Genomic DNA, 27,876 nt, shown 5'->3' with positions numbered 1-27,876 from the left:
CCCCACCTCCCAGCCTGAACGTTCTGTGTTACTACAGACGATCATGAACATACCCTGTTTCATTAGGAAGCTGCCTCACTCAGCCTGTTATGGCTGTTAATGAGCCCTCTAACGTGACACTACATGCCACACACTGCTCCCTAGTGGCCCAGTGAAAAGCATGTGACTCCATTAGGCCTCTGCCAAGAAGAAAGGCCCCTCCCTCCTGAGAGTATGCAGGAGGAGCCACCAAGCAAGCTAGCAAGGGAGGAGGAGGGGTCAAAGAGGCAGAGGCAGATGCAGAGGCAGAGGGAGGGGGAGAGAGAGAGGGGGCACTAGGGAGGAGCTAGAGTGGAAGGCAGTCAAGGAGGGAGAGGAATAAAGGGAGGTAATAAGAATAGCAAGGTCAGAAAAACACACTCTTGGGGACTAATGCAATGAAATGAAATGCTGGAGTGCAGCTTAAGCCATTTTTACTGCTACCGTCTCTAGTGAACCAAACTCATCTTCCAGGATTGGTATTTGGGGGGTGGGGGTACTATTCGTGATGAAGAGTCTCTCTGCTTTCCGCCTCAAAGATTTCTGGGTGAAAAAAAGCTGAGTGGACCAAAGCCCCTTTGGGCTATACAAATAAAACTGACTTGACACTGAAGCCACCACTTTGGGAATCAAAGAACTGACTCTGTACATTAAATTAGCACTGGTTGGCTTCACACACCACCATTACACCCTCCACAGTTGAGGAGTTAAAAGGATTATTATTGATTATTCCAACCACTCCTTACACTGGTTGAAGCAAGAGAGAAGAAAATCCTTTTGCATTCATGCTTCTTCAAAGTCAGCGAGATAGTGCGACCCGGTTGTTGTGCAGTGAATGAGAAACTCGATTTTTCACAGTAATTTCTGATAAAATGGATGCGTTCCACTTAACATGCAGAGCATAGATGAGGGTTTTAGTGTGGTGCTTTGCTGTTGTTGTTGTTGTTGTGGCCTGCTGTCAGATAATTTTAATGAAACTGTGCGGTGGTGTGACCTCTTAGTTCTAGCGTTCAGCCTCGCAGAAGTACATGTAATCCAAGAGACGTGTGGTCCTGTCCCATCTCCGTTACAGCACCACACCCCAGAAGCACGCCCACCTTCAGATGTTTTACACGACAAGCTCTTATGCGCTTGCATTATGAAGCTTTATTTTAACTATTCACTTTTAAAATTATGTGAAGAGTTGGTCAGATATTAAAGAATCATAAGAAAAAGCACAGTATAGCTAGGTATTAAATTCAGTATAATTCAATTTATAAGATCATGGACTCTGAGCTAACCGAGTCATACACACTAACAATAAATATGGCTGTCTTAAAATAACATATTGCAAAGATGGCAAGTGTCTGATTGTGACCAGTTTATACAGATTTAGATTGACTAACACATTGACGCTTATACTGTATAAGTTCACCAGCACAGTCAAGATGCATATTTAAAAAACTAATATTTACGCAAATGTAAACACAAAAACTCTAAAAAAAAAAAACAGTTAAAAATGAATAAATGAATCGCAGTCACTCAGACTGAAAACTGTTAATCATTATATCAACTAGTAAGAATGCCTTCATAATACTGAAACAGTTTTAATTGTCATCTACATTCATTAGTCACTTGTTACTATATTTTTGAACACATTTAGAGATTTCTGCAGTGATCCCAGTGCAGTCAGGGAGCAGACTGCTGAGCTGTGTAGGGCGAATATAAAGTTTGCCTCCACAGCTGTTTAACATAGCGATGCCAAGAGTCTCTGAACCCCCTCATTATGTAGGGGGAACCTGGCATATGGCAGTATTCTCTGTGGGCATTCACAAGGACAGGGCACTGCAGATGGGGTGTGGAGGACACTTGCTGGCTCCTAACTAACACCCCTCCAGATCACTTTCACCAAAGCTGGTTAATGTGTAAGAAGCCCAGAGCATGAGAACCTTCCTGATGTTACTGTTTTATCACAAAGACTTGCAAACATCCACACAAACCCACACACACATGCTCTGGTGTACTGAAATCACGAGAAAGGTAGCAAACCTTCTGAGCCCATGATGAAGTGGTGAATGTCCGGGCCCGTGGACATGCGTGGGCCCTGACAGCCCTTTTCTATCACCCCTCGTGGGGTCACCATCTTTACATGGACGACCTATTTAGTCAGAAAACAGCAACACAACAAACACTTTTTAGAAACAAAAATGTACAAACAGTAGTAAACTTACAAATTTTGTCAAACATTATAATTTAGATATTGCCATGTGTGCCACATGTATGAGCAGACTGACACTGTGACCAGTGCATTTGAAAGTCCACAAAACTTTTGCTAATAATTTTGTTTCTAATTATTATACAATAACTGTTCTGTCCTTAATCTAATCCCGAGTTTGGAACAAACATGAGCAGGAATGTAAAGAGGAGGGCGTGCAACTCACCAGGTCCTCAATATTGCCGTAGATGTTCTTCTTCATGCCTGATGCTCTTGTTGCTACCCAGCCCCCCAGGGAGCTGAACTCCATGGAGTCAGGCTCATGCCCCGTACAGTAGCCACTCTGATTGAGCTGTAAAAAATTTAAGGAAAACATGCATTTGTTGTTGTATGCCAAAAATGTCTGGAAAACAATGGCGTGGTAAACCCACAAGAATGTTTTAATAACAAGCAAGAAGAATGAGCAAGCAAAGGGAAAAAAATAATTGCAGCTCTGCTGCTGAATTTCACTGCTCTCGTTTTGCTGCAATGCTAAAACTCAGGTTTTATGGCATCATAGATTTTTTTACAACAGCTTAAAATAACCCAAGTGGAAAGAGCAGGAAAACACTAAAAAGAGAGATCAGTGCATTATTTGGGCAGTACCAAATTCCACTGCTTGACTGGATAACTGATGTTAAAATAGCTGTATTCTGCCAGGTGACATGTTCAGGCCTTTTAAAAAGGAATACTAGTAAAATTTAAGTTACAGAAACTTCACTTCTACACGTTTATGTAAATCTGTGTGTCAGAAAGTCTTGATGGAAGATTGCTGCACAGTAGGCTTCTGCAGCCCCACCCAATCCACAAAATACTGAGTGACTTCTTGGTTACTTGTCACATGGCCGTAACAATATGAAAATGTACTTGTGTAATGTAATTTTGGAGTGCGACATCCACAGAAAAAAACATCCTTTGAGCAACCCCCAACAACCTTCATCAGATGCACCATCCCTACAGCTTTGAGGAGACTGTGTAGGTCATCAGGAACCCACACGGCAGCCCAAACCCGAAAAGATTGCATCTTTAGGCAGAACATTTAGTAGTAATAATAGTAAGGATCTTAAAGTACAACAACAACACTGGCCAGAAGCACAAGACGCGGGTTAAGTCAGGCCTGGATTTATCACAGCCCTCCCCTAGAGGAAGTTTATAATGCAGACCCATCTGCTCCATCAAAATGTCCCAGTCTAAATGCAAAGGTGGGGTCTGCTTTAGATGCAGCTCATGTATTCCTCTACATTAAATGCCCGCTCCTTCTCCATTTTTCTGAATTAGCTTGATGGTGCCATCTGCTCATGACCGCCGACTCACTCTCTAATCTCTCTCCTTCAGCGCTCTGCTCCTGTCTCAAACTCCTTCCTAAACACCGATCTACTGAGCAAAGACCACCAAGGTGACTGAGCGTGGGCAGCCTGCATGTGAATGGTCAAGCAGCTCGATTGCTGGCACAACCTTTTACAGTAATGTAAGCTCTTTCAGTGGATGAATATGGATGGATGAGCAGTACTTACCAATCTCTCCAAATCCTGACCGACGATGCCAGCTTCCATATGGGCAGTTAAATTTTTCTCGTCAATCCACAGAATGCGGTTCTGAGAATGGAAAACATGACTGAGCTCAGCTGTAAATACTTTAAGCTATACGTCTTGAAAGAAACCCTATTTAATGCTGATTGTTTCATTTGATTTAAACAGAAAATCTTAATAAGATGTTGAGTTCCACCATGTCTGCCATCTGAACTCCAAACCTGCCTACATCTGCTATGCTGACTTGAAATATCTGCCCTCAACAGAAGCGCATGGAAACAGCCCCTTGACAGTTTGCTTACAATACTGGAAGTTTTGGACCAGCATGTCCTTCTAGCCTGACGGTCATGTCTGAGGATAAATGTGTGCAGAGTGGCTACGGGACGGAGACAAGGTTAAAGTCAATTTAACATCTAATTCCAAATACATGCTTCTTATTTGGTTCGCTGGGCACGTGGCCTACCCCTACCTGCAGGAGGTCATTTCACACCAGCCATCAATTATTCTCCAGAGGTAATAAACTTGACATTCTAACCACACTGCTCCTTTCATGTGCTTCCACTGGAGCCACCTCACCTCTGACCCCTGACATAGAACACTGGTGTCTGCGGCACCAAACTCAACGACTGGTGGGCTCGCAGCATCCGGACAGCTTATATATCACCTCTGTGAGCCTGGATCAAAGGGCTGTACTGTACTGGTGGCAATATTTACCATTTTATATTATGTCCAATGAAACATCAACATGTTCATAGTGAAATTCCATTTAAATGAACTTTCTGAAGCCCAATTAACACATTCATAATTTTTAAAACAAGAACTAAGTTATATCCCACTTACACATAACAAATACGCTAATTTTAACTAAGCCTTCATTGAATGCTTATTTTCATTATCGGCCGAGGTGATGTCTTCAAATTACATAAAATCCAAATGTATTTACATTTAGAAGAAAAACTGGCATATTCTCACATTTCCTCACAATAATTTAAATAATGATAATACATTTCTGTTGACTGACAACCCTCTGGAAAGTGGTATACGGAAATATACAGTACATGTCAACATGTAAACTAAAATTGCTCAGGTTTTAGTGTGGTGTTGATAAACGGTTTTGTTCTGCAACAACAGCATATAGTTTGAATTGGTGGCACATGTTGAGAGTGACCACCGTCGCCACTTTAAGTTCACTGTGCTCCGCCTATCAAATACAGAAGTTGATTACTGAGTGCCAATAATGTGTAACAAATTAAATCAATCATGAAAAAACAAATACATTTGAACAATGTAATGTAAACCAATACAGAAACTAATGTAATGTACTAACTATGAAAAATGCATAATGTTCAATCTTAGTTAAGATGGTGTCAAAGTGTGTAGAATTAACTCTATGGTCATTTTAGGGGGCTACATTATATTAATTGCATATTTCAGTTTTTGTCAATCTCCATTTACATAAATATATAAACACTCTTTAAATGTAAGCCAGTAAAACAGTATCCTCAGTACAGTACTTGACATTTGAAATTTCATAAATGATAGCATTTGTTCGACTGTATAAGATTCGATTTTTCTTGACCTTAGTGCAGATCAGCTCTTCTGAAACATTACAGACACATGCGTTTACATACCATCTGCGAGGTATCCAGAGAGACAATGGAACGAGTTTCCTCTGGGGGGCACTCTAGGGCACTAGAGACACTAGTGCCTCCTAAGAAGGGAAAAACAACAGTTACAATAGGAGTCACAGTGGACAATCACTGTCAGTCACTGGACAATTTCCTGGTTTCATGTTTTTAACACAAACACACTCATGAATCTAGTGAGCAGATTTTGAATCACACCTCAATACTTATTGAATATAGTCTTAAATGTATAGCATTGAGTAGTGACAACTGTCCAGTAGTGAAAGTTGGCACTGAATCTCGTTTACATGTTCTTTGATCAGATATCTTCTGGTTTATGTTGCAATTCTGTCCATTTTATGTCAGCAAAATTTTGAATGGCTTCTTATGTTAAACACTGCTGTGTTTGATAAATTTGGCTTGTTTGATTAGAATTTTTTTTTAATTTAAAAAAAATTGTTTTGTACGAGTAGCAAACTAAGGTATCATAGTAGTATGTATGGAAAAAAATCAAATGATAACAGCTCTTTGTGAGTCAGACTTTTCATTATTTCAGAAAGCAAGGTGCTGCAATGTGTTAAAAGGCTTGCAAAGAGTTACAAAAAAGAAAAGTGTACACATTGCAATCAGCACTTCCTCATTCTTCTAAAATGACTAGGCTTCAGGATTAAATTACAAATGTGGGAATAACTTTTCTTGATTACATCATTCTCACAAACCCTTTGACAAACTGCTTAGCTGCTTTAAAACCATATTAGATTAATTTCATTTCCTTCAAGGTATCCACTGGAGTGTCAGCGGTACCTTATTTACCAGGTTCATAGGTTATGTAGCTTCATTAATTAAAAAATGCATTTCACAAGCGTGAATAAATAATATATATTAAAGTACATTAAATGCAAATACACATCTAGTGGCCAGCATATACAGCATGTAGCAGCTAATTATGCTGATTAAAGCCACTGATTTCATGACTCACCTCCATATGGCATCAAACAAACATTATGTTTGCACGCCAGTTCCACAATTTTCACTACATCGTTGTGGCAATCTGTAAAGACACAGAGTATCATTTTCTATTCTACTGCATTCATAAATTAAGTGTTCACATAATAACACATTGCAAAGGATTAAAAAAGGCACATAAGACTGTGTATACAGAAGACAATAAAGAAATATATATAGCCTAAGCCATAGGTCATTAATCTGTGCATTCCGATGCTTGTGAGTCAAGTCCGCCAGATTCACCAGAGACGTTCTGGAAACACACACGAATTGAGGAGACGAAAGGGAAAAGAGATTTCGCATGGCTTTTAATCAAGAATGTACTGATTTTTACATGTACATTCATCCCAACGCAAGTTAGTCGTTTTGATGTTCCGGACCTTTGCTTCGGGAAATTTTCTCTAACTGGACATCTTTGAATTCTAATTGAATACCCCTGGCCTAAGCCATTAGAGCTGGGGGACCAGCAAGAGGCAGGGTGCCTTTTGATTTGTCTGATAGTTGTGATTTGCCCGGGGCTTTCCTCAGGCGGCGTCAGACTGCATGAAGCTACACTCTCTGGGGTGGGATGTGCTGGATCAATACAAACATGCTTTAGCCAATCATGGAGCTCACATCCATTCACACTGGAGTGGTGAGCGAGTGGGAAGAGTAGCAATACCCACCTACATGGATGTGCTTGACTGGCCTCAAGTGCTTTTAGAGGCAGTGAGAAATGTCTGCATTCTAGTACATTTTGCCATCCAATTAAACACACAGCTTCTGCCTAGGGATTAAAGTTCAACAAACTAAACACAGCTTCACTTGGACGGACTACTGACAAATGAAAATTACAGGTGAAAATATCTATTAGATATATAGCAAATGAGAGTGTATTTGCCAGGTCAAAAATATAAATTTGGTGCTAGTGTGGATGAAACAACGACTACAGTTGCTTGGCGATTTGCTGCCCATTTGGGAGGCTGCTAATCAAGTTTCAGCCATCAGTCAAGACTCATTTGCATGATAAAATAGCGCCAGCCATAACAACAGAAAACCAACCTCAGAATCATAATTTATGGGTGTACTGTGCAGGTCCACACTGCGGAGTATTGGGTGTCAACCGTCCTCCCCCTGACGCTTCTTATTAAGCCTCCACTCATACATATTAATATCCCTGCCTCTGCAGAGATTAACCCTTTAAATCACCTAAGCCAGTAGGGGGATAAGTGATACTACGTGGGAGGAGAAAAACAGACAGATTAAAAAAAGGACAGAGATGAAACAGCTTCTGAACTCACTTGGCCACACCACCATATCTGGAACGCGACCAACTCTCCCTTCTCGCAGAGCGAAGATCTCGTGTAAGCAGTGGCCTGGAACAAAGTACAGTAATTAGATGACACAAGTCCACAAAATATTTTGTGACAAGCACAAATAAAAACACTCTTGCTAAAATAAAAATCACGCTAAACAAGCAGACAAACAGATAACATGCTGATTGTGGTTTACAAATATTAAGAGTGCCTTACCGTGGGAGCGAAACACCCGGTCCTCTGCGTCATGAGAGAAGGGAATACCTGTGGATTTCAGTTCGTCCACGAAGGCCTCATTGAGAGTGGGAGGCTGTACAGCGCTGCTAGTCAGAATGGGCTAAAACAAAACAAGCCATTGTGGTTTTGGTAACTTTGTGTAAGAGTGCTGTTCTTTGCCATTCACTAAAGACAACAAAAAAATGAATTACACTCACAGTTGCTGGAATTTTATGCTGCAGACTGGCTCCAAAAGTGTTTACCATCCAATCTTTAAGACCGGGGATGATCATACCACTTAGTCTATACCTGGATTGTGTAAAGGAAGACAGATTGTGTGAACAACCAATAAAATTTTTTTTAAAAAAATCAACTAAGCCTCATGTATTAGTGATTTCCAGTGGTGGAAGTCAAAGCCCTCAATTGAAAACATCTGAATGCTTGACTGGGCTTATTCATTTGGAAAACCAGGCCTGTGTCTAATAAGAATAGAGCGTGAGGTTTGAGTCCAGTGAGGTTATTAGGCAAGCAGAGCAGCAGTGACAGTGCTGTCCGTGTGATCGCCATCCCTTGCATAATTGAGCTGCTGGCACAGCCTGGGCCAGCCCATCAGGGGACTGTGGTGTGCCTTTGTCCAAGTCACCATGAAGCACACTCTATAATGAAAAAGCCTCTGTCAGAGTGAGCGTGGAGGAGGAGAACGCCATCTTTGACATTCATTCAACTGCGCCCCAGCCATAGCACTGCCCAGGTAGCTTACAGTCGAGAGAGCACAGAGCCATTTGTGGCAACTGCTTGCACAGGAGGAAACCATTTGCTGCGCAACATCCTGTTCAGCTTGACTCAGTCGGCAGTTCTCAAACAGCCATGCAGGGCTGTCTCTTCCAAAGTCATATGTCATGATTACAATAAAAAGGCTAATCTATACCTCTTCTGTCGTCATGTGAAACAGGGATAAAGGTAAGGGAAGAGATATTCTCTCTGTTGTAAAATGAAGCCATACTCAGTGACACTCAGGACAATTGCCCTTGTCTCTGGATACCCTCAGACATTCAAACAAAATCTTTTTTTCTCTAACAGTCAGTGAATAACTGTGTTTACCCACAAATCCCTAGAGACACACCAATAATTACCAATATAATGCTTTCCATTTCTGAACAGAAGTGGTTTCTGTTAACAAGCCACAGAGTTTGGGAAAGCTGAAAATCACAACCAGTGACCTTCTCAGATGACAATGAACAGTTTAAATGCCAACCACTAGGTGGCAGTAGCACTACATTGCTTGGAGCGTAGGAAGGAGACAACAACTGATTTCAAAAGCTGGGTTCACATTATGGGCTGTGAAAATGATCAATGCATAACTCTGGCCTCAAGTCACCCAAACATGTGAATGCTGAAGCTAGACACAGGGGCAGTGCTAAAACAAGATTAGAGGCTGTGAATGAGACCTGGTACTGACTGGTTTCTCAAAATCACAAACAGATAAGAATAAACAGTATATATGGCAGTGATTTGATATTATAGAGTACCTTTTGCCAGTAAATTCTGCTTGACCTTTCTTATTGAAGAGAAATCTTGAATCGCTGTATCCCCAGCCGTTCCATTTCATAATCTCCTGCCTGTGGAAAAACAAATATTGGCAGAGATTAAGTCGCATATAACGCATACTCCTTACACTGAAGTTAAGACATGATATTAATATCATTAGACAAATGTGAAGGTGATTCTTGTGGGGTTGTGACCTGGTATATTCTTAATTTGCCACCACCGCCCCTCTTGACTGACGCTAGCTTGGCATGGGCAATTTCACCAAGACACAGAGGAACGGGGAAAGCCCTTGCTGATAATACGACAATTCAACGCCCAGACATATAGCATTTCTCTGACAGAAAGTCTCCTTATTTTATTCAGTCATTCACAGCCTTTTGCACTCATCCAAGGTGGGGATGGCTATCAGTTTGCAAATTTACAATATGGGAAGGTTTCAAGACAGGCACGCCTACAATATTCCCTGGGTGACTACTACTGCTACACAATGCTCTGCACACAGGCTCACAAAACACAGCTTATTGACATTGTAATGCAGAAGCGACACATTCAAACGATGCATCCACCAACAGAGGAAGCTAGCAGATACTCCCTGTGCTGTCAGCCATTTCCCTATCCAACGCATTAAAATATTTTTTATTTATGACACCTGGTAGGCACTCTTATCCATAGCTAGTTTCAATACCGCTCTGTTTTTATGATTAGATCCAGATGTGTCTGCTGAACTAACAAGCCTCAGCTAATTATTTAGCACGTGCATCCACTTAAACAGCACACAAGCAGCAGCCATACTTTCTGTTCTTTGCTGAAGAATCAGCAGCCATATAGGAGTACAGCAATAGCTACTTAAGATGTGGATTTTTTGTGTCACAATAAAGTAAGATAGAACTTCATTAATCCCTGGGGAAATTGTTGTGCACCTGCTGCAGTGCAAAGTAGGAAAGAGTGCAGATGTGTAAAATATCAATAAAAGGTGCAAGTAGGAAAATATCAATGAATTGCTGTTGATTGATATTCAATTATTATCACTGGCTTTCCAACCAAAGATGATGCTACACTGTCTATGCTCTAATACTGTGCTGAGCGTGTGTTCTGTACTAACACTCTACAGAAAGACGGCTCACCAATCACACAGCAACCATAACTCAGGGGTCACTTGGGTTGGGATGCTAACACAGTGGAGTAAAAGCCATAATTAAGATTAATACCTGCCAAAATGGAGTTCCCCGTAAATTAAGAACGAGAGTAGAAACGAGTGTGACACACTGAGTCATACTTTAATGAATCCTTGCCACCATTAATATTCTGTCATAGCTGCTGTACATACTGAATAAAGATTTATCAATAAATGTGGCAAGGTCAGTGAGTACACACTGCTGTTAAAAATAGACAATTTCAGGTCATCATCAAAATCCTGTTTAAAAGGCACAACAGAAGGTCTTAAGGAATTTGTTTTGATAAACTCAACTCTTTCCTGCCTGTGTGTAACCCAGAGGAGGGACCCCTCCTCTGTTGCTCTTCCTGAAGTTTCTTCTTTCTTTCCCCTTAAAGGTTGTAAGTTTTTTCCTATCCTAAGGACTTGGGTGTCATATGCTGTACAGATACTGAAGCTCTTTGATGCAAATTTGTGATTTGTAATTTTGAGCGATATAAATAAAATTGTAAAGTCATTTATACAGTTTATTGGAGGTAACAACAAGGAAAGACAATTTAATTGCAATAAAAGAAACTGACTGTGTCAATGATCTAGCAGCTCAAAATGTTCAACTGAAATGTTTTCCTAACTGTGGTCTGTGGCTACACGTAAACTTCAGATTAGCGACATACTTTGTATATTGTAAGCTAAAATTGCTTGACATTGTGCATTTAACACCATTTCCACGTATGTGTACCTACTAAACTGGTACGTTTACACAAGTCATCTAAATAAAACAAAAGTGCATATCCCTTTATCAATGCATCAGGGGTGGTTGCAGTAGCTGAGGCATGCTTTTAACTAAAATCTTGTTAACACTGAAGCTGAAACCGCACAAAATCTTTGAGTCAGGACTTTTGCCTGAAACCATCACCCAAGAAAGGTAGCAGTGTGAATGTCCGCGAAATTGTAGAAAGGCTGAACTTGTCTCTTGGTACTTCTCCAAACAAACAGACTATTTGTTATTTTGTTATTACAGCATGATAAGTGGTTATGCAAATTACACAATATGTAGGGACAAAGAAGTTATCTAACACTTCCCCACATTGTTGAATTGACCCTGTTCCTTTTATTAACATATATTATCCTTTTGTAATTTAATCAGTATATGTCAAAATTTATAATTTTGACATATACTGATGTCCCATGTAATTATGTTACTATACAATTACTTATATCACTATATTACTATATTAATGGACAAACCCACTTACTATTTGCAATTGTGCTGCACTTTTTCTTAACCATCAAACTTCCTACACACTGTGGACACTGAAGTCCCACACTGACACTCAGCATAACTGGCAGAACAGACAGGGCTGCAAGACAAAACATTTTATTGTGTCACCACAGTGCCATATTGACCAGAACAGGACATGATGAATTTCACAAGGCCAAATGCTGATACTTTTGCATTGCAGGGTAGATTTTACATTTAGCCTCAGCTGTTATCTCAGACTGACACTAGGCTAGATGTTATCCATAGATTCCACAGGGAGCCTAAGTCCCTCCCTTCCACTTCCGCCCCATAGGACCTTAAATAAAATATGTACAGTAGTCAACGACGACGAGAGACAACAATTTTTTTTTTTTATCCAGTTCCAATTGTGCCCAGAATTACATGTATAATGTTTGTGAATTTAAAAGATAATTTTCTGAGTCAATAAAGACGCAGTTTGTTGTAAAACAGTAAAGCAAGATTTAGTTTTCTGGTGAAACTGCTCAATGAACTACATCTCTTGACTTGAACAATATGTCACCAACAACTTAACACTGTAATGCTAGCTAACGTTCACTGCTCGGTTGCTACTAGCTAGGTAACTTAGCTATGTTCCACGCACAAAATATATCATGTGTATCCCTGATGGGTTTAATTCTATGACTCTTGGTCCTTTCATCACATCATCTACATGTTAGTTCTTTGACGTTAGCTTCTGTCAAAAAGTTATGATGTCACATATGCGACTTTGAGTTTGTGGTCTTTCTAAATACATATTTTCCAAAATCAGTCGGCCGAAAATAGCAAAAAAAATAATACGGCTTAATACGTCAAAAGATCGACAAAATTTTACCGAACAATTACGTTGACATGTCGGCAGAAGCATTTTCAAGTGTCCGAGAAAGACGCAAAAATCGCAGTTTGCAGACACTGTTCTGCGGAATTGTCTCCTAGCACATCCACTCCATCTGAACAGAGGCTATAAAGTCTTCATGTTACGCGATACGAAAAGCACATGCAACATCATTTGCCAAATTGCGTCGGACTTGATGAATTCAGCGTGAGGATACACATGTGACAACGCCGTTTTTCAAAATAAGGTGTCTATACAGGATGGAAATAAGATTAATTGGATTATATTCACAGAAAGTATAAAACATATTACATGTGTCCATTAAAAGTAAATGGACATATGTCATTTACTTTACCGGATCCTCTTAGGACTCGGACCCACCCACCATAGTTTCTCCAAATCCTGAGGGAAACACTGAGTAAAAAGCACATTTTGACTATTTAATTTATGCAATGGTAAAAAAAAAAATGTTAAAAATATGAATGTACTTGTTTGGCCTTTGGTTTTCGGCAATTTTCATTGTATTTCGGTTTCGGCCAAGAATTTTCACGTCAGTGCATCCCTAACATGAACTCATTAATGTGTTTCCTAAGGTAATAAATCAAGTGAGAAGTATCGTCATTAGAAAGAATGCAATTTTAAGGCACTTCCGCAGTGGCTCCACTTTTCAGACCTGGAGGGTACTGCTGTGTTCCATACAACACGAAACTTTCTGACCTCCTACTAGAAAAGGTGTAATGAATGGAACACCAGCCAAAGTCAGGGTTCCTACTTGTAAAAATATACCCCGACTTCATGAAGAAGCAGTTGTCGCAGTTGTCTGATGTCACATAACAATGGCAGCCCTAGTGTTATAGTACTCGAGAGTGGTCTTGGTCCCAAGACCGGTCTTAAGACCACTTTTTGATGGTTTTGGTCTTGTCTCGGACTTGACTGCATTTGTACTCTGTCTTGTCTCGGTCTCGGACATTGAGCACCCGGGATTATATTTCAAGACCAGTCAAGACCATAACTTTGGGAATATCAATAAATTGCTTTTGCATTGTCTGATTTATTTGTTAGCATAATTTCTTTGATTGGATGTAATACGTATTGCTTCAAATGCAACCAATAATTCTAATTAAAATGTGTTACTATTGACAACAGTGGCAGCTAGTAGTGCTCGTTTGGCCTCCCTCGACTCACTGCCAACTAGGGCAAGACCAAATTTCCTGCGAAACACCACTGGAAAAAACAATTCTCTGACATCAGCCTCTCAAGTGTGAATATTTTATGTATTATGACAATAAACTGAATATATTTGGGTTGTGGACAAAAGAAGACATCACATTGGGCTTTGGGAAACACATTTTCAAAATGTTCTGGCCCTAATAGCTAATCAATTAATCAAGAAAATAACTGACAAATGAATTGATAATGAAAATAATCGTTGGTTGCAGCCCTGGTTTGTGTTCTACTTTTTTTTTCTCCCCCCATTAATTTTATGTAATTACTTTCACCAAGGATGCTATGATTTCACCAGTTTTGAAATAAGAAGGAACCAAAATACACTTGTTACTAAAAGTGATTTTTATAGTCATTTATAACAATCAGTGACAATAACGAAAACCAAATCCTGTTTTAGTATTCGTAATTATATATATATATAAATAAACACACACACACACACACACACACACACACACATTAAAAAAAACATATAAGCTATAAATAACTGTTTCATGTTTGTTTCTTACTAAACATCGAAACAGCAGAAGAAACAAAGGACACTGACGTAGTTAAGTGCTGTATTTAATAAAAAATACAACTATGAAAATATATTAAAATATATAAAATATGTAGTGCCACTGGGTTCCAGTAGCTCCCAAAGATATTTCAACGTAAGATATATTTTGGTTTTTCTCTTTGATTTCACTTCATTGTTTATTATATACATTATATTGTTTATTTGTGACTTTCTGCTTTGGCAACATGTTTGAACTAAAACGTCATGCCAATAAAGCCAATTGAATTGAACTGAGTACCACTAGAAGGTGCCAGTAGCTGCCACGTTAAAAATGCCCATAGAAAGGTGAAAAGGTTAGGAAATACACAACATTTACTGACTTTTGCAGATGACCTACCAATGTAGCGGGAACATAGTTAACGATCTTTTAAATTAACATCAAGGGCACTACTGAGAGCATAATTGTGTGTAACGTTACACTTGACACGCCACAATCAGTTTGTCACGGTCAGTTATTTGTTTACGTTTGGCGTCCTGTACATGGAACCCTTGCAGGTCGGAAGTTTTGACATTTTATCTGACCAAATGTGACTAGAAAAGCAGCCCACTTCTTTTTACACAATATATGCTGTCAGCACAGTGTCGTGGTGTTTCCTCAAAATGAACGGGGCTGCCAATAGGTTGAAAGTCAGGCCACCACTTGTTCTAGCCAATCAGAGCAACAGAGGACACATAAGTTTCACAGTGTGCTCCGTGCGGCGTCACAAATTGCATCACGTTTTCCAACGTGTCCCAGAACTCAACATTTAGTTAAGACAAATGGAAAAAACATCAAGGACGATGTCTCGATGATGCTTCTACTACCAACATGTTAGCATAGTCAAATCAGGGTTAACTTATTATCTGTATCAGTTAAAATAAACCACATAGCTCATGTACATTTATTTGAAAGCTGATAAATCAAATGGTCCGTAACGGCTGTATGTTACAGTAACAGCTACTCGACAACTCGTTAAACAACTGCGTTAGCCAATTCAACTCAATGACTTTGTTATGTGAAGAAAATGCCAGAACATTAGCCATGACCGTTAACAGATCTCTGAAGCTGAAGCAACCTCACTGACACCAGAAACATTGCCATACAGTAAATACATTGGTCCTATATAACGTTAACAACCACAGATAAGTGGTCCAACTTTAAGAAAGTCGACTCCTGAGTGTAGCCCTAGCCGCACCCACTCCGTAGAAAATGAATGTCTACTTTGTAGCCAAGTAACGTTAGCTAGCAGGCTAATTAAAACCGCTTTAGCCCAGTCTCCCTACGTTATTAGTGCTTGAAAGAGAGAGGGAAGCCAGTCTGTCCTTCTATGTCACCCTATTGGTTTTTGCTTAAAACAGATCCGCTGATGTATGACTTAATAACTAGCTAACGTTAAAGCCAAAGAGGATGGACTCTTGTCCACCGCTCCATCACAGCCTTGTACCTCCTCCTCGGTACGGTCTTCCCCTCACTGGAGACATCTGTCTTGCTCCCCTGAGCTTTGCAGTCCGCAGCTACGATGGTCGAGTCACCGTCCGTCGGTCTCTGTAAATGCCCGGCAATTATACTTAGTCTTTGCTGTGCAATCCGTTGCCTGTCGGAGCTGCCGCCGCCGCTGCTGTTGGACGCCATGCTGCTTCCGTGTTTGTGAAGGGAGGGAGCGGATCCATGAGCGGCTGTCAGAGGTCAGCACAGGGAAAGTGCGCTGCGTTCACAGGCCGTCGGAAATATGATAGTCAGTCCACACCAATGACCCGAATATCGTTAAATGGAAATTTTCTCTAAAGCACTAAGATATGATAAGCAGTAAGATAATACAAAATACGACATGTTATTGTCGGTTACTTTGTGGTATGTTCAATGGCTTAAGACATTAAGGCAATTAATCAATTATGAGATAAACAGAAAATTAATCTGCAACTATTTTGAAAATGTAATAATCGTTCGAGTTATTTTATCATCAGACATGCCAAACATATGCCGGTTCTAGTTTTTTAAGTGTAAGAATCTGCTGCGTTTCAATTGTCTTACAGGACAGTGAACTATATTGTTTGGGTTGTGGACTGTCGATGGGACAAACAAGCCATGGGAATATGGCATTTTATGACCAAATAAAATTATTGTTGGATAAATCAATAATAAAACAAAAAGAGTAGTTGCTGCCCTAGTCCAAATATGCATACTTTCAGGTGTGCATGGTCAGGGCAAATATGAGGAATTGCATTTCTGCCTGCAATTATGGTACTATTATTATAAGTATAACAATTAAAATAATGATTATTGTTGAATGGATATATTCTCTTATATAGAATATATATATTCTATTTAACTTTAAAACCAGATAATGAAACATACCGATAGTTACACAACTGACATGGCTAACGAGTAGCACCTGAATGCACCATTGTCTCTATTTCCCAGCATGCCTTGCAGTACAGGACTGGTTGCATACTGTGCAGTCTATGGTTGAGACAAGAATTTACAGCCAATTTGCATAGTTGTTACAAGATAACAAAATGTGTTCAGCCCTTCTAGTATTACTGCTTGAAATATTCAAGAGGACAGGATGTCGTGCATAAAACTGATACATAATAACAATCATACATAATTGAAGTGAATGCATGGGCAAAATTGGACAATGGAAATTAACATAAGCTTGACTTGGCTCTGGATAATGCAAGAAAGTGAAACAGTGGACCAAAAGTGGAAAAACACAGTTAATCAATCACGTGCGCTAAACTGCTTTAGATTTGTTCAAATGTCTACCCATATATATTGTATATTTGAGTAAATCTGGCAACTTAAACCTATAATAAATCTATAGTAGGAGACTAATCATTTTAATCTGCATTGTCTTTCACATTTAATTAAACTATGCTGCAATTATTAAAACAGCATCATCATAGTGTAAAACTTCCTCATATGTAAGATTAACCTGAAAATGTGACTTAACTGTTTACCTCTGCCTCACCTCCACTCAGTTATCTGACCAGCGTGGCTACTGTTTCCATATGGCACACAGAAGTGCTGTTTAAGTAATGATTTATCACAAAGTTACGCTACGTAAATGACAACCAATGGCATTGCTACTTTAGAATACAAATTAACCTTGGTATATTCTCAAAAAAGACAGAGTCTGTGAAAAATGCTTCAAACAGAGATACATTTTATTCAAGAAAACAGTCACTTATCAAGAGGTATCAAGAGGAATATCGCACCATGTTGTAAACTTAAACTTTCCATATGTTTGAGGCTTTATTTCCCACAGGTTAAAGTATTAACTCCCAAAACAAAGTTCTGTAATGCACTGACTGCAAGCAATTAAGAGTCTAAGTGTATCACAGAACTTTATTTGGAAAGCCACAGTGCCACCTCATAGGTTTGTCCTTGTGCAGAACCTTATCCTCCTCATGACTGGGTGTTCCTGTAACCTGTTGTAAGGCACAAAAAGCAAGGAAAACAGGACACCAACTTCTCTTTTTTTACTGTATTGACTTCAATGCAAAACATATACAAGAGAGAAAAGAGCTGGTGTCAATTGAATAAGACTATAGAAGAAGAAGTAGTGAAGAAGACTTGAAGAGTTGAAGGGGGCCTACAGAAAGGCTTGCTGTGGTGGGTCCTCCCTAAAATCACACAGGTAAAACAGGCCAGATGCAGTCTTTTTACACATTGTCAGCTCTCTAAAGAAACAATTAAATGGCAAAATATAATTTGGGTGTAGTTGATTCTGTAGTAACTACACCCCACCAAAAATTACCCTAACATGTTTTTACTTACCTCTTTAAGCTTGAAGAGCTGTTTGAAGTTTCCAGTATTGGTCATATCTTTAACTTCATTGGAATGATTTCACTCCTGTGCCACTGATTATACCTGTTGAGCTTTAACAGCTTTCTGAATTGAACAGGCTCTGTCATATAAGCTATTCACCACATGTAGATAGATATGATAGTAATGAGGAAGGTGCAGAAGGCCAGCTGAGCTCCAGGAGTATTAAGAGCTGCCAGTTTGAAGGTAGTTAGGGCACTTGCCTCTTTAACAGAAAACAAGTGACAGCAACTTTAGAAGTGCAAAATAATGCAAACAACAAACAGTGTCAAGTCTTAAACACCATCTTGACATCTGTTTACACAAGAAGTAGTGCTATGATAAAGGAAAGAGTAAGTTATGCAAGTCATACTGTACCTGATATAGGTAAACTCAAGGCACCAGCTGCAATCCAACACGAGGGGCAAGTAGTCTGGACCATAAAATGCAAAAGCAGAACGCGATCTAAGGACATTGCAGTCCATGGCTGGATTCACAATGCAAACGCCTGTTTTCACTGCGGTTGGTGTCCGTCTGCGGACTTGCAGCGCACTGATCGAAAGGTGGCTACCGACGCTTTTACCTTTTCTTCCCCCAGTCCTGTGCAGTTCACTATATGCAGCTGGAAGAATGTCGACGTGGAGCTGCCAAACGTGAACGCGTGCTCATGAGCGCGCACGAGGGAAAAAAAGAGTTTTTTTTAGTGTAATTTCGCGCAGTGGCACACTGAGCTGCACTTTACTGTGAGGTTCTTCACAGATAGGTGATACAGCCAGGACTAAGTCTGTCCTATTACCTTGACACATTTCAAAAATAACTTAATTACATCTCGATCCGACTTCTTACTTACGCTGAAGTGTCAAATATAATTAACGCTGAGGATTTCTATAAACGTAACAACTTTCTTAAAGACTTGGCTTGACTGAGAGCGAGTTTTTTATTCTGAGAGTACAGCATATTTGCATTTGTGTAACGTTACACCATCGTTGAGAAAAGTATCTGGCCTACTTTAGTCAACATGTGACTTAAGTAAAAGCACAAGAGTATAATTAATATAGGCTACTTAAAGCAAAAGTAGCCTACTCATTACAGACAATAGGCTACCTTCTTTCAATCTATTAAAGTAGCCTGTATGGCTATTATTGGATTCTCATTACTGATGCATTAATGTTTAAGTAGCTAAATGTTGTGGAGCCAATTTTAGCCACTGTATTTACTGTTGGTTTGATTAATCTATGGCATCAGTGGTGGAACTAATATTCAGACCCTAGTAAAAGTAATGATACCACAGTTTAATAATAGTCTATTACAAGTAAAAGTCCTGAAATCAAAACCTTACATTAAAAAAAATTATACAAAAGCTGTATCAGCAACTTAGCCTATAGAAAGTATGGAAATTAAAGTAGGCTACTTACTATGCACAGAATGGTTTTATTAAGAGATTATTAACTTGCTTAGCATCACTCAATTCCTGGAAGCCTATGGGATCATCATTATGTCATATGATGACATAGACACTAAACAATTGAGCCATGATAGCCTTATATTGTTGTTTGACATAACTTCAGACTACACCAAATATTTAAACAGGTTCTGGCAAAGGCATTTATTAAGTTCAGACTCTGGGAAAGTGGGAAAACAGTAAAATTCCCCATAACTGCTGTATCTCTGAACTATCTCTTTAATCAGATCCTGCACATGCAGTCTATGTGATCTCCTTTTAAAAAAATTAATATGATGTTTTTTTCACTTCCATTCAATGATCCTCCCCTGAAACAGTTTGGAGGCTGTTCTTTAATAAATAGCAATAAAACTGTTCATTATTGTTAGTACACCAATAAAATCCAATTAACATAAGCTTGAACACTACAGATACCTGCTCTACATTTTGTTGCTAAGATGTCTGCACAGTTACAAAAATTAAAATTTAAATACAATAAGTTTCAGCCTTATACAAAACAGTTAGCTCCACCTGAAGCAACTAAATGAGTAATGATAATTTTTTGCGCACGTATTTTTCTGAGTAGGCTACTTTTACTTGTATCCTATGCAATTTACTTTAAAATACATTTTCCTGATTATACTTAATTTTAATTGAGTAGGCTCACATTTTCAATGCAGGACTTTTACTTATAGCAGAGTACTTTTTACAGTGTGGTATAATTACTTCTTTTTAAATTTGGATGTGAATCCTTCCCCAACCACTGTCCACGGGACATTAGGGCCCCAGGGCGTCCAGCGCCACTCCAGGGACTGTAACCAGCAGGGGGCGCCATGCACCAGTCAAAACTCTTCAGATGACTGAGTTTAAATAGAAAAAGCAAGGTGTTTTTTTTTTTTAGTGAAGTAGGCTACATATTTGCTGGCTTACGCAGTTACAAATGTAAAATTGATGCATACATAAGATTCCGGTTCCTAATATTTTAGTGACTTTTCAGACAGAGTGACAATCAGTAGGAGCCTGCTAAAAGTTTGTTTTATCAATTTAATGTATTTATAATCATATGTAGCCCACGATCATTTATGAAGGTTACCCGAATACAACTTTCACATGATTATGTTGTGTAATGTTTTTATTTGGTAACCAGTGTATTAAGTGGCTATGTCCTCTCTCCTCTCCTTGCTCAGCCTGGCTGGCTCCACGCGCATGCACACGCGCACACATTACCGAATCGCCTCATAGGCCGGCGCGAGGGGGACGATCCCGGCGCCGCAGCTCGGTAGGCAGGGCCATCATTTCCGTGATCTTCATTAGATTTAAAGGAAGTAGTCTTTCCTACAGCTCAGCTGCTGCGACGGACTCTATCGGCTACGGACCGCTCGCCATTTTAATCTGGCAATTTGAGGAATTACACACATTTATTAGTCACAAGGAGTTTCTTTACGGCGAGACAGAAATGGAGGTGATGCATTCCACTCAACAGGTAAACAGAGTATTTCTTAAAAACAACCACTAGACCAGATAAACCGGCTGACATTGACTATTAACTTCCCGTTTAAAGCCTACGATCTGATAGGCAGACATGGACGTGTTTATAGTTCAGGTAAACTTTTTAATGTTTGCCAGTGGGCTACGCGTTGACAATGTGGTTATGGCGTTGTTACGAGGTTATAATGTAGAAATAACAGCTTCAACGTGGAATAGGCCATACAACAATAGACCTTGAGCCTAGCTGTGTTTAAGAGATATTAAGGTTGCCCTCTGTACCACTTTCAGTTCTGCAAGTCATTCAGATGTGACGTTTTTCCACGAAAGGAAATTACTGTAAATAAAATCCATCTTATCGAAAAACACTCTGGACACTGTCTTAGTGTCTGAGCTGTTACTCTGAATAAAATAACATAATTTCTTTCATCCTGACCTGTTTGTTAAACAGAAACCGAGACTCTAGACATTCTCGTAACTGCTCCCCTCCCCTCTCCTCCCCTCCCAACACGTGATATCATATCTGACATAGACAAGCTCATTCATTATGCATGATTTCTTTAAAGACTTGTTTCCCCCGTTATGTTCATAAACATCGAATTAACCTACATGTTGTTAATTTAATTATTATTCATGACGTAAGGCCTCACTTCTTTAGTGTTTGGTTAAACCTGCCATAAGTAAGGGTCAGTGGAAGTACATAGTTGACTGATGAGGTCTGTTTTGGAACATGTGTGTTTCATCATCCTCACTGAATTGTGATGAAAGAAGGTGTAATAAACCATTTGAGTCAGGTCCCCTTTGAGGCCCTTGTGAAGCTAGCTGAAGAGAAGTAAATGAACAACCCATCACACACCTCTTTCACCCATAGCCAGAGGAACCATTAGCTATTTGTAAATCTGTATGTGTTTGACATATGTTTTCTGGTAATTGGGAGATGTGTGTCTGTTCTGCATATTTTGTCTCTATTTTAAGCTGAAGGCATACTGGCTGGCTTGTATAGCTGTGAAGCTGTGTATTATGTGGCAGAGACGTCTGGGAAATCCAAGTAATTTTACGAGCCAGTTTCCTTGTTCTGGTGCCAATCCATGTCTTGTGACAGCCACGTTACGGATACTATACTGATAACCTGATCTTAAACACACCCACAATTACGCAGTTTGGAGTTAGTACAGGACATGAGCTATTGTTTGATAAATCACTTGACAGTGAAAGGGCTCACTGAACTTTCCCTTCTTTTAGGCAACAGACCTTCTTTAGACATTGGGATTGTTTTTTAAGGGACTCGTATGACTTGTCTGATGAGCTTTTAAGGTGTGACCAACAGACAGGAGTGTGGCTTTTGTAGTTTAGAAAAACACTGATGACCTCAGTAAATGTGTTCAGACATCCCACAGTTATTTTAGGGCACTTCCTTGTTCCTACAGAAGCCATAATTCCCAGTTGTGTGCTCACCTCCTAGTCGATGAGTATGACTTATAGTAGGTAGCTTTAGTAATGTGTAATCCGTCAGTGGTCATGCTTCTGATGCAACACTGAGGCAAAGAGGTTTAGTGGGTTCTTATTTTGCAGTGCCACAGTTGCAGTCAAACTGTGTCAACAATGTCTTAAAATATGTACAGATGCTTGTTTGCTATTATTATTAGTGTATAAAGATAACACATTTTCCTCGAATAAAAAAATCAAAGGAGAAAACCTTGTACAATATTTTCTCAGTATCACATCCTCTTTATTGTGGATTGTTCTGCTTTGTGCTTTATTTCCCTTCGATTCCCTCTTGGCTTCCTCCAGGCTATGTCTGTTCTGGCCATATGACCGACTGCAAGCATTTGGAAGCCTAACCCATAAATTATGTTTACACCCAAATCTGAGAAACAAATGTCACATGTCCAGACATTTTCTTGTGAACCAGTAATTTGGGCTTATGCAACATCCATAGTCCTTGTGAAATGGTTTCCTTCTGTAAATAAGTTCTGGTGAAAGCAGCACAGTTTATCTTTAGACATTCTTGTTTAAAAAGGCTAATAACATTCAGCCTGTGAGTAGAAATCTACAGGAAACAGTATTAAAATATCCTCACAGTTGTTAGCACGCTGTGTCTTAACGTTCTGTGGTGTCAGCAGCACTCAACTTAATGTGTAAATACTAAATGGAGGACAAACGTATTTGTGCAGGGTTGGGACAGGAAATGCCAAGGTCAGTTATCAACAGTTAACAAAAAAAGATATTTAATTCCACCCAGCAACATATCTACAGCCTCATATTCCTAATTTGGGACCGTGGTATCATTTTTTTTTTTTATCAGTTATAGATGTACATTTAACTTCCTGATCTTATAAATGCTGTAAAATATCAAATTAATGAATGTGCTCTAACTTATTTAGACCTAAACTGTAAAATGAATGACTTAACCAAAAACTGAGTTTGAGAGTGTGCGCCCTACTTGTTTGGCTTGAAACTGATGAATTCACACCTCAAGGTAATTGGATGGGTAATGATCACTTCCCTTGGAAAGAGTATCAAGTGAGGATACGTGTCTTCTGCTGGTGTATGGTGGCAAAAGGGGAAATAGAGAAGTACATCTATTATTCATGCAGCTTCTCCCCCTTGACATTAGTGCCAGTGTTGTTGTCAGTGAACAATCACTGAGGGACAGGGTGTGGCGGGTGCAGCAGCCACGTTCACAGCAGGGACACTCTTCCTTGCTCCAGTGCTGCTCACATTCTCACTGCAGGACAGCATGGCTACGCCTCACAACTCTAAACTGATCTGTGCTTCTCTTTCCAGGACATGAACCTGATTGACATATTGTGGAAGCAGGACATTGATCTTGGTGCCAGGCGCGAGGTGTTTGACTATAACCACCGTCAGAAAGAACATGAGCTGCAGAGGCAGCGGGAGCTGGAAGAAGAGAAGAGGCAGCATCTGGTCCAGGAGCAGGAGAAGGCCCTGCTAGCACAGCTACAGCTCGACGAGGAAACGGGAGAGTACATTCCCCGCCCGTCGACCAGCGCCTCACTGCAGTCGGGTGTCACACCTCTAGAGGTTGCACAGGTAAGCGCACGTGGTTGTCATTACTCATGTCAGAGGTGGACCACTCCCACCTCATTTGATAGGCTGTGGCTATGTTGTAGCTAGGGAACCACATCATCTTGTATAATTACAGAAGCACAGGTGGGTCTGTAGTTTTGCATCTGTGTATTCTGCTTTAGAAACAACTCTTCAGAGACCCATGCTATAAATATAAAATCACACGCTGTTTTTAAAACATGGTGTGCCACAATGGATGCTAGGTGGTAAATCTGAATTTGAACCTTTCTTACAGAATGTCAGCTTCACAGAAGAGACTGGTGATGCCATGTCATTTGATGAATGTTTGCAGCTCCTGGCAGAGACATTTCCTGTAGAGGAAATTGAGGTAAGAACATGAAATTATTACCACACACGTGACAACATAGCTTGCAGCCTTTAACATGACTTTTAGCTGCATTAAAAAATCACTATATTCTTGTGTTTGTGTGACAGAACACCTCAGTTTGCCTGGACACAACTGCTGTTTCAGTACCCCTGGCTTCCCCAGAGCAGACAGTTCCTTTGCAGGCCACCCTCTCCCCATGTCCACTATCACCAGCACCGCCACCACCACCACAGAGGATGTCCCTAGATTTGGAGCAGGCCTGGATGGAGCTTTTGTCCCTCCCTGAGCTGCAGGTATAATACATGGATTCTACCCTCTCAATAGCATGGTGGTTTGCGTTGTGGAATAAATACCCAAAGAATGCATCAATGGCTGGAGCCCGGCATTAGAGGACAAACACTTTTTTGTTTGCTGTATGAGAATGGGGTCTCATATATGTGAGACAGGTGCACCAGGCTCATTCCACTGTAATTAGGTTTCATTGTTGAGACTATTTAGAGAACTGAGGAGATGGGCTTTCGAGATGTGATGCAGTTTATATGATTAGCAGCCACTAGCTTCATCTAACAGAACATGACAACATCTTGTTCAAAAAGGGGTTGCAGTATTAAAACCATAAATCGCTGGCAACAATGTGAATATTTGTTCACTGTGGGTTTTTTTCAGCAGCTGCTTTATCAGTTTTGTTTCAAGGCAGCTTGTATTTGCATTAGCTGATGGGTGGAGCAGTGTGCCATTTGTTGCCTTTACCACTGTGTGTCAGAGTGGACTGCACTAACAACCCTGACCATACAGCTTACCATCAAGCAGCAGTGTATCAGTTGCACTGGCAAGCTGCTAAGACCAGATACTTTGGAGAAACGGGGATTGTGTGAGTTTCAGTTCTTGTTAGCTGCTGTGTGAACTTTTGAATGTTGACGTCTAAGCAATAGCAAGCCGGGAGATTGGTATTGGTGATTGCTGGTCATTTTATGTTTGAAGGCGAACAAATTTCATCATATACATCCCTAATTTCTATGTTTATGTTTTGTATGAGGGTGATGTCATTTTGAAAATGTGTAAAGTGGATTCCATTTTATGGAGATTGTTGAAGCCACTGTAGGTTTAGAGCGCATAACAAAAACATACGTTTATAAATTCACTCTCATTTTGGAATTAAACTTGTGAAACCCTTACGTTTCATGGAAAACAGTTGGAAACTTGTACTGTATTATGTCGATTGTATTTATTTTAATCGTTCTTAATCTTTTTCTTCTAGCAATGCCTGAACATGCAAATGGAGGATACACTGGAGACCACAACATACCCTCTTCCAAACAGCCCAAAAGTACAGAATCCAAACTACTCTTTTTACCCCACGACCGATCTCACAGACGGGGAAACAAACAATGTAAATGTCAGTCCTGCAGAGTTTGTGAATACCTTTGATGGCTCTGTTCCCAGTATGGCCCCACCAGACAATCTCAGCCAGATCAAAGTGAAAGCTCCTCAGTTAAATACTAACTTTAGTGCAGAAAGTTATTGTGACGTATTTTACCCCAATGCCATTCTGGAAGAGAGCAGTGGTCAACATGGCCTTGAAGTAAATGAAAGTAACACCATGTCTGATATCCCAAACAAGCCTCCCTTCATACCAGTGGACCTTTTTAGCCTCTCACCTGAAGATGAATTTGAAAGAGGCAAACAAAATCTGACGGCAGAATTGCCTGACTCAGATTCAGGAATCTCTTCAAACACAAGTCCAAATGCTAGCTCACCTGGGAAGTCTGTATATGGAGAGGGGTCCTTTCTTTATAGCGATTCAGACATGGAGGAGATGGACCAAAACCCTGGAAGTGCAGAATCTGACTACTCAGAGATGTTCTCACTCAATTTCCAACCGGATGATCTTACACCATCTGCTTTATCTGTAGTAATAGGGCAGCCACAGCAGCAGCAGGAAAAGAAACCCAAACAACACAAGACAAACCCTGCAGAAGAGATTGGCCACAACAGTGCTCCCTTCACCAAAGACAAGCGTAAGAAGCGCTCTGAAATGCGTCTCTCCAGAGACGAGCAGAGGGCCAAGACCCTCAACATTCCTTTCACTGTATCTATGATTATCAATCTGCCTGTTGATGATTTCAATGAGATGATGTCAAAGCACCCACTGAACGAGGCCCAGCTGGCCCTGGTCCGAGACATACGCCGTCGGGGCAAGAACAAGGTAGCTGCCCAGAACTGCCGCAAACGCAAGATGGAGAACATAGTGGGCCTGGAGAGCGAACTGGACTCACTGAAGGATGAGAAGGAGCGTCTGCTGAGCGAGAAGAGCCAGAACATCACAAACATGAAGGAAATGAAGCAGCAGCTCAACAGCTTGTACCTGGAGGTCTTCAGCATGTTGAGAGATGAGAAGGGGAATACCTACTCCCCATCAGACTACTCCCTCCAGCAGTCAACAGACGGCAGCATCTTCCTCGTTCCCCGCGTTAAAAAGACTTTCAAGAGCGAAGACAAACACTTATCTTCTTTGTAATATGGTACTGCATTATCATAGTAATACTATGCAATAACTTTCTAGACGCTTTAAAGCATTAGTAGCTCAGCAGGACTATTGTATAGTTTTTGCTCACTTCTCTTGAATGTTGTAATATTTTTGATATTTTACTTCTTTTGTACTCCGATACCCACAGATTCTTTAACCAATGTTATTTGTAAATATATACATTACTTGCTTTTGAGATTGACAGAACTGTTACTGTATGTGTGTGTATATATTGTATAGATATATCTGTATGCTAATGATTGTTTCAATCATTGTTACTTATATTTTATATAACTGTCCCTTTATGATTTGCTGCCCAGGTTTTTTTAAAATCTTGACTTCTGTGCTTTTCAATAAACTATTCATACAGCTATATAGCCGCCTGTTTTCTGAAAACAGAACATTGTGTGGTGTATAACGGCCCCAGCCTGCAAAAGATTGATGCCAGATGGATATATAATTTAAGGAATGATTACATAACTTACCACATGTTCAAGTCAGTTCTCGACTTGAAGGCTCTACCAAAAAAAATAAGAACGGAATATTTTACTGAAACAAGTATTATTGGCTTACACAACTTTCAGAATCTGCTTTTTATTAGAGCAAGCATGTTTATACAGTAACCTAAATCTTTTAATACTGTGAAACTCCTGTCGCAAAATAAATTACATCCACGGCATTCATTGTTACCCAACA

The 27,876-nt window shown here is 40.0% G+C and overlaps 2 protein-coding genes and 1 long non-coding RNA gene across 3 annotated transcripts in view; 1 reads left to right on the top strand and 2 right to left on the bottom strand.

Annotated features, from left to right (window-relative positions):
- Positions 1-16,165, bottom strand: part of agps (alkylglycerone phosphate synthase) — a 30,167-nt gene extending 14,002 nt beyond the window's left edge. Inside the window, exons 1-10 of the mRNA XM_038720540.1 lie at positions 15,947-16,165; positions 9,451-9,540; positions 8,140-8,230; positions 7,922-8,042; positions 7,691-7,765; positions 6,385-6,456; positions 5,412-5,491; positions 3,766-3,846; positions 2,439-2,564; positions 2,047-2,155 (exon numbers count right to left, since the gene is read on the bottom strand). Of these exons, the coding sequence (XP_038576468.1) occupies positions 2,047-2,155; positions 2,439-2,564; positions 3,766-3,846; positions 5,412-5,491; positions 6,385-6,456; positions 7,691-7,765; positions 7,922-8,042; positions 8,140-8,230; positions 9,451-9,540; positions 15,947-16,134 (1,033 nt within the window). The 5' untranslated portion in view covers positions 16,135-16,165. The remainder of the gene's footprint in view (positions 1-2,046; positions 2,156-2,438; positions 2,565-3,765; positions 3,847-5,411; positions 5,492-6,384; positions 6,457-7,690; positions 7,766-7,921; positions 8,043-8,139; positions 8,231-9,450; positions 9,541-15,946) is intronic.
- A 1,486-nt stretch (positions 16,166-17,651) lies between these two features.
- Positions 17,652-18,935, bottom strand: LOC119903720. Its single transcript, XR_005444555.1, has 2 exons — positions 18,283-18,935; positions 17,652-18,128 (listed from the first exon to the last, which is right to left on the bottom strand). It is a non-coding gene; the product is annotated as an uncharacterized LOC119903720 (long non-coding RNA).
- A 2,131-nt stretch (positions 18,936-21,066) lies between these two features.
- nfe2l2a (nuclear factor, erythroid 2-like 2a) lies at positions 21,067-27,553 on the top strand. Its single transcript, XM_038720536.1, has 5 exons — positions 21,067-21,233; positions 24,023-24,289; positions 24,561-24,653; positions 24,761-24,946; positions 25,912-27,553. The coding sequence occupies exons 1-5, from the start codon at positions 21,207-21,209 to the stop codon at positions 27,169-27,171; spliced, it is 1,833 nt and encodes a 610-aa protein (XP_038576464.1). The 5' UTR covers positions 21,067-21,206; the 3' UTR covers positions 27,172-27,553.
- Positions 27,554-27,876: the final 323 nt, after the last annotated feature.

The sequence above is a fragment of the Micropterus salmoides genome, unplaced genomic scaffold, assembly GCF_014851395.1.
Source record: "Micropterus salmoides isolate LMB-PRFRI ecotype aquatic unplaced genomic scaffold, ASM1485139v1 Ms_hic_scaffold_15, whole genome shotgun sequence".
NCBI lineage: Eukaryota > Metazoa > Chordata > Actinopteri > Centrarchiformes > Centrarchidae > Micropterus > Micropterus salmoides.
This window is presented reverse-complemented; position numbering and strand designations above follow the sequence as displayed.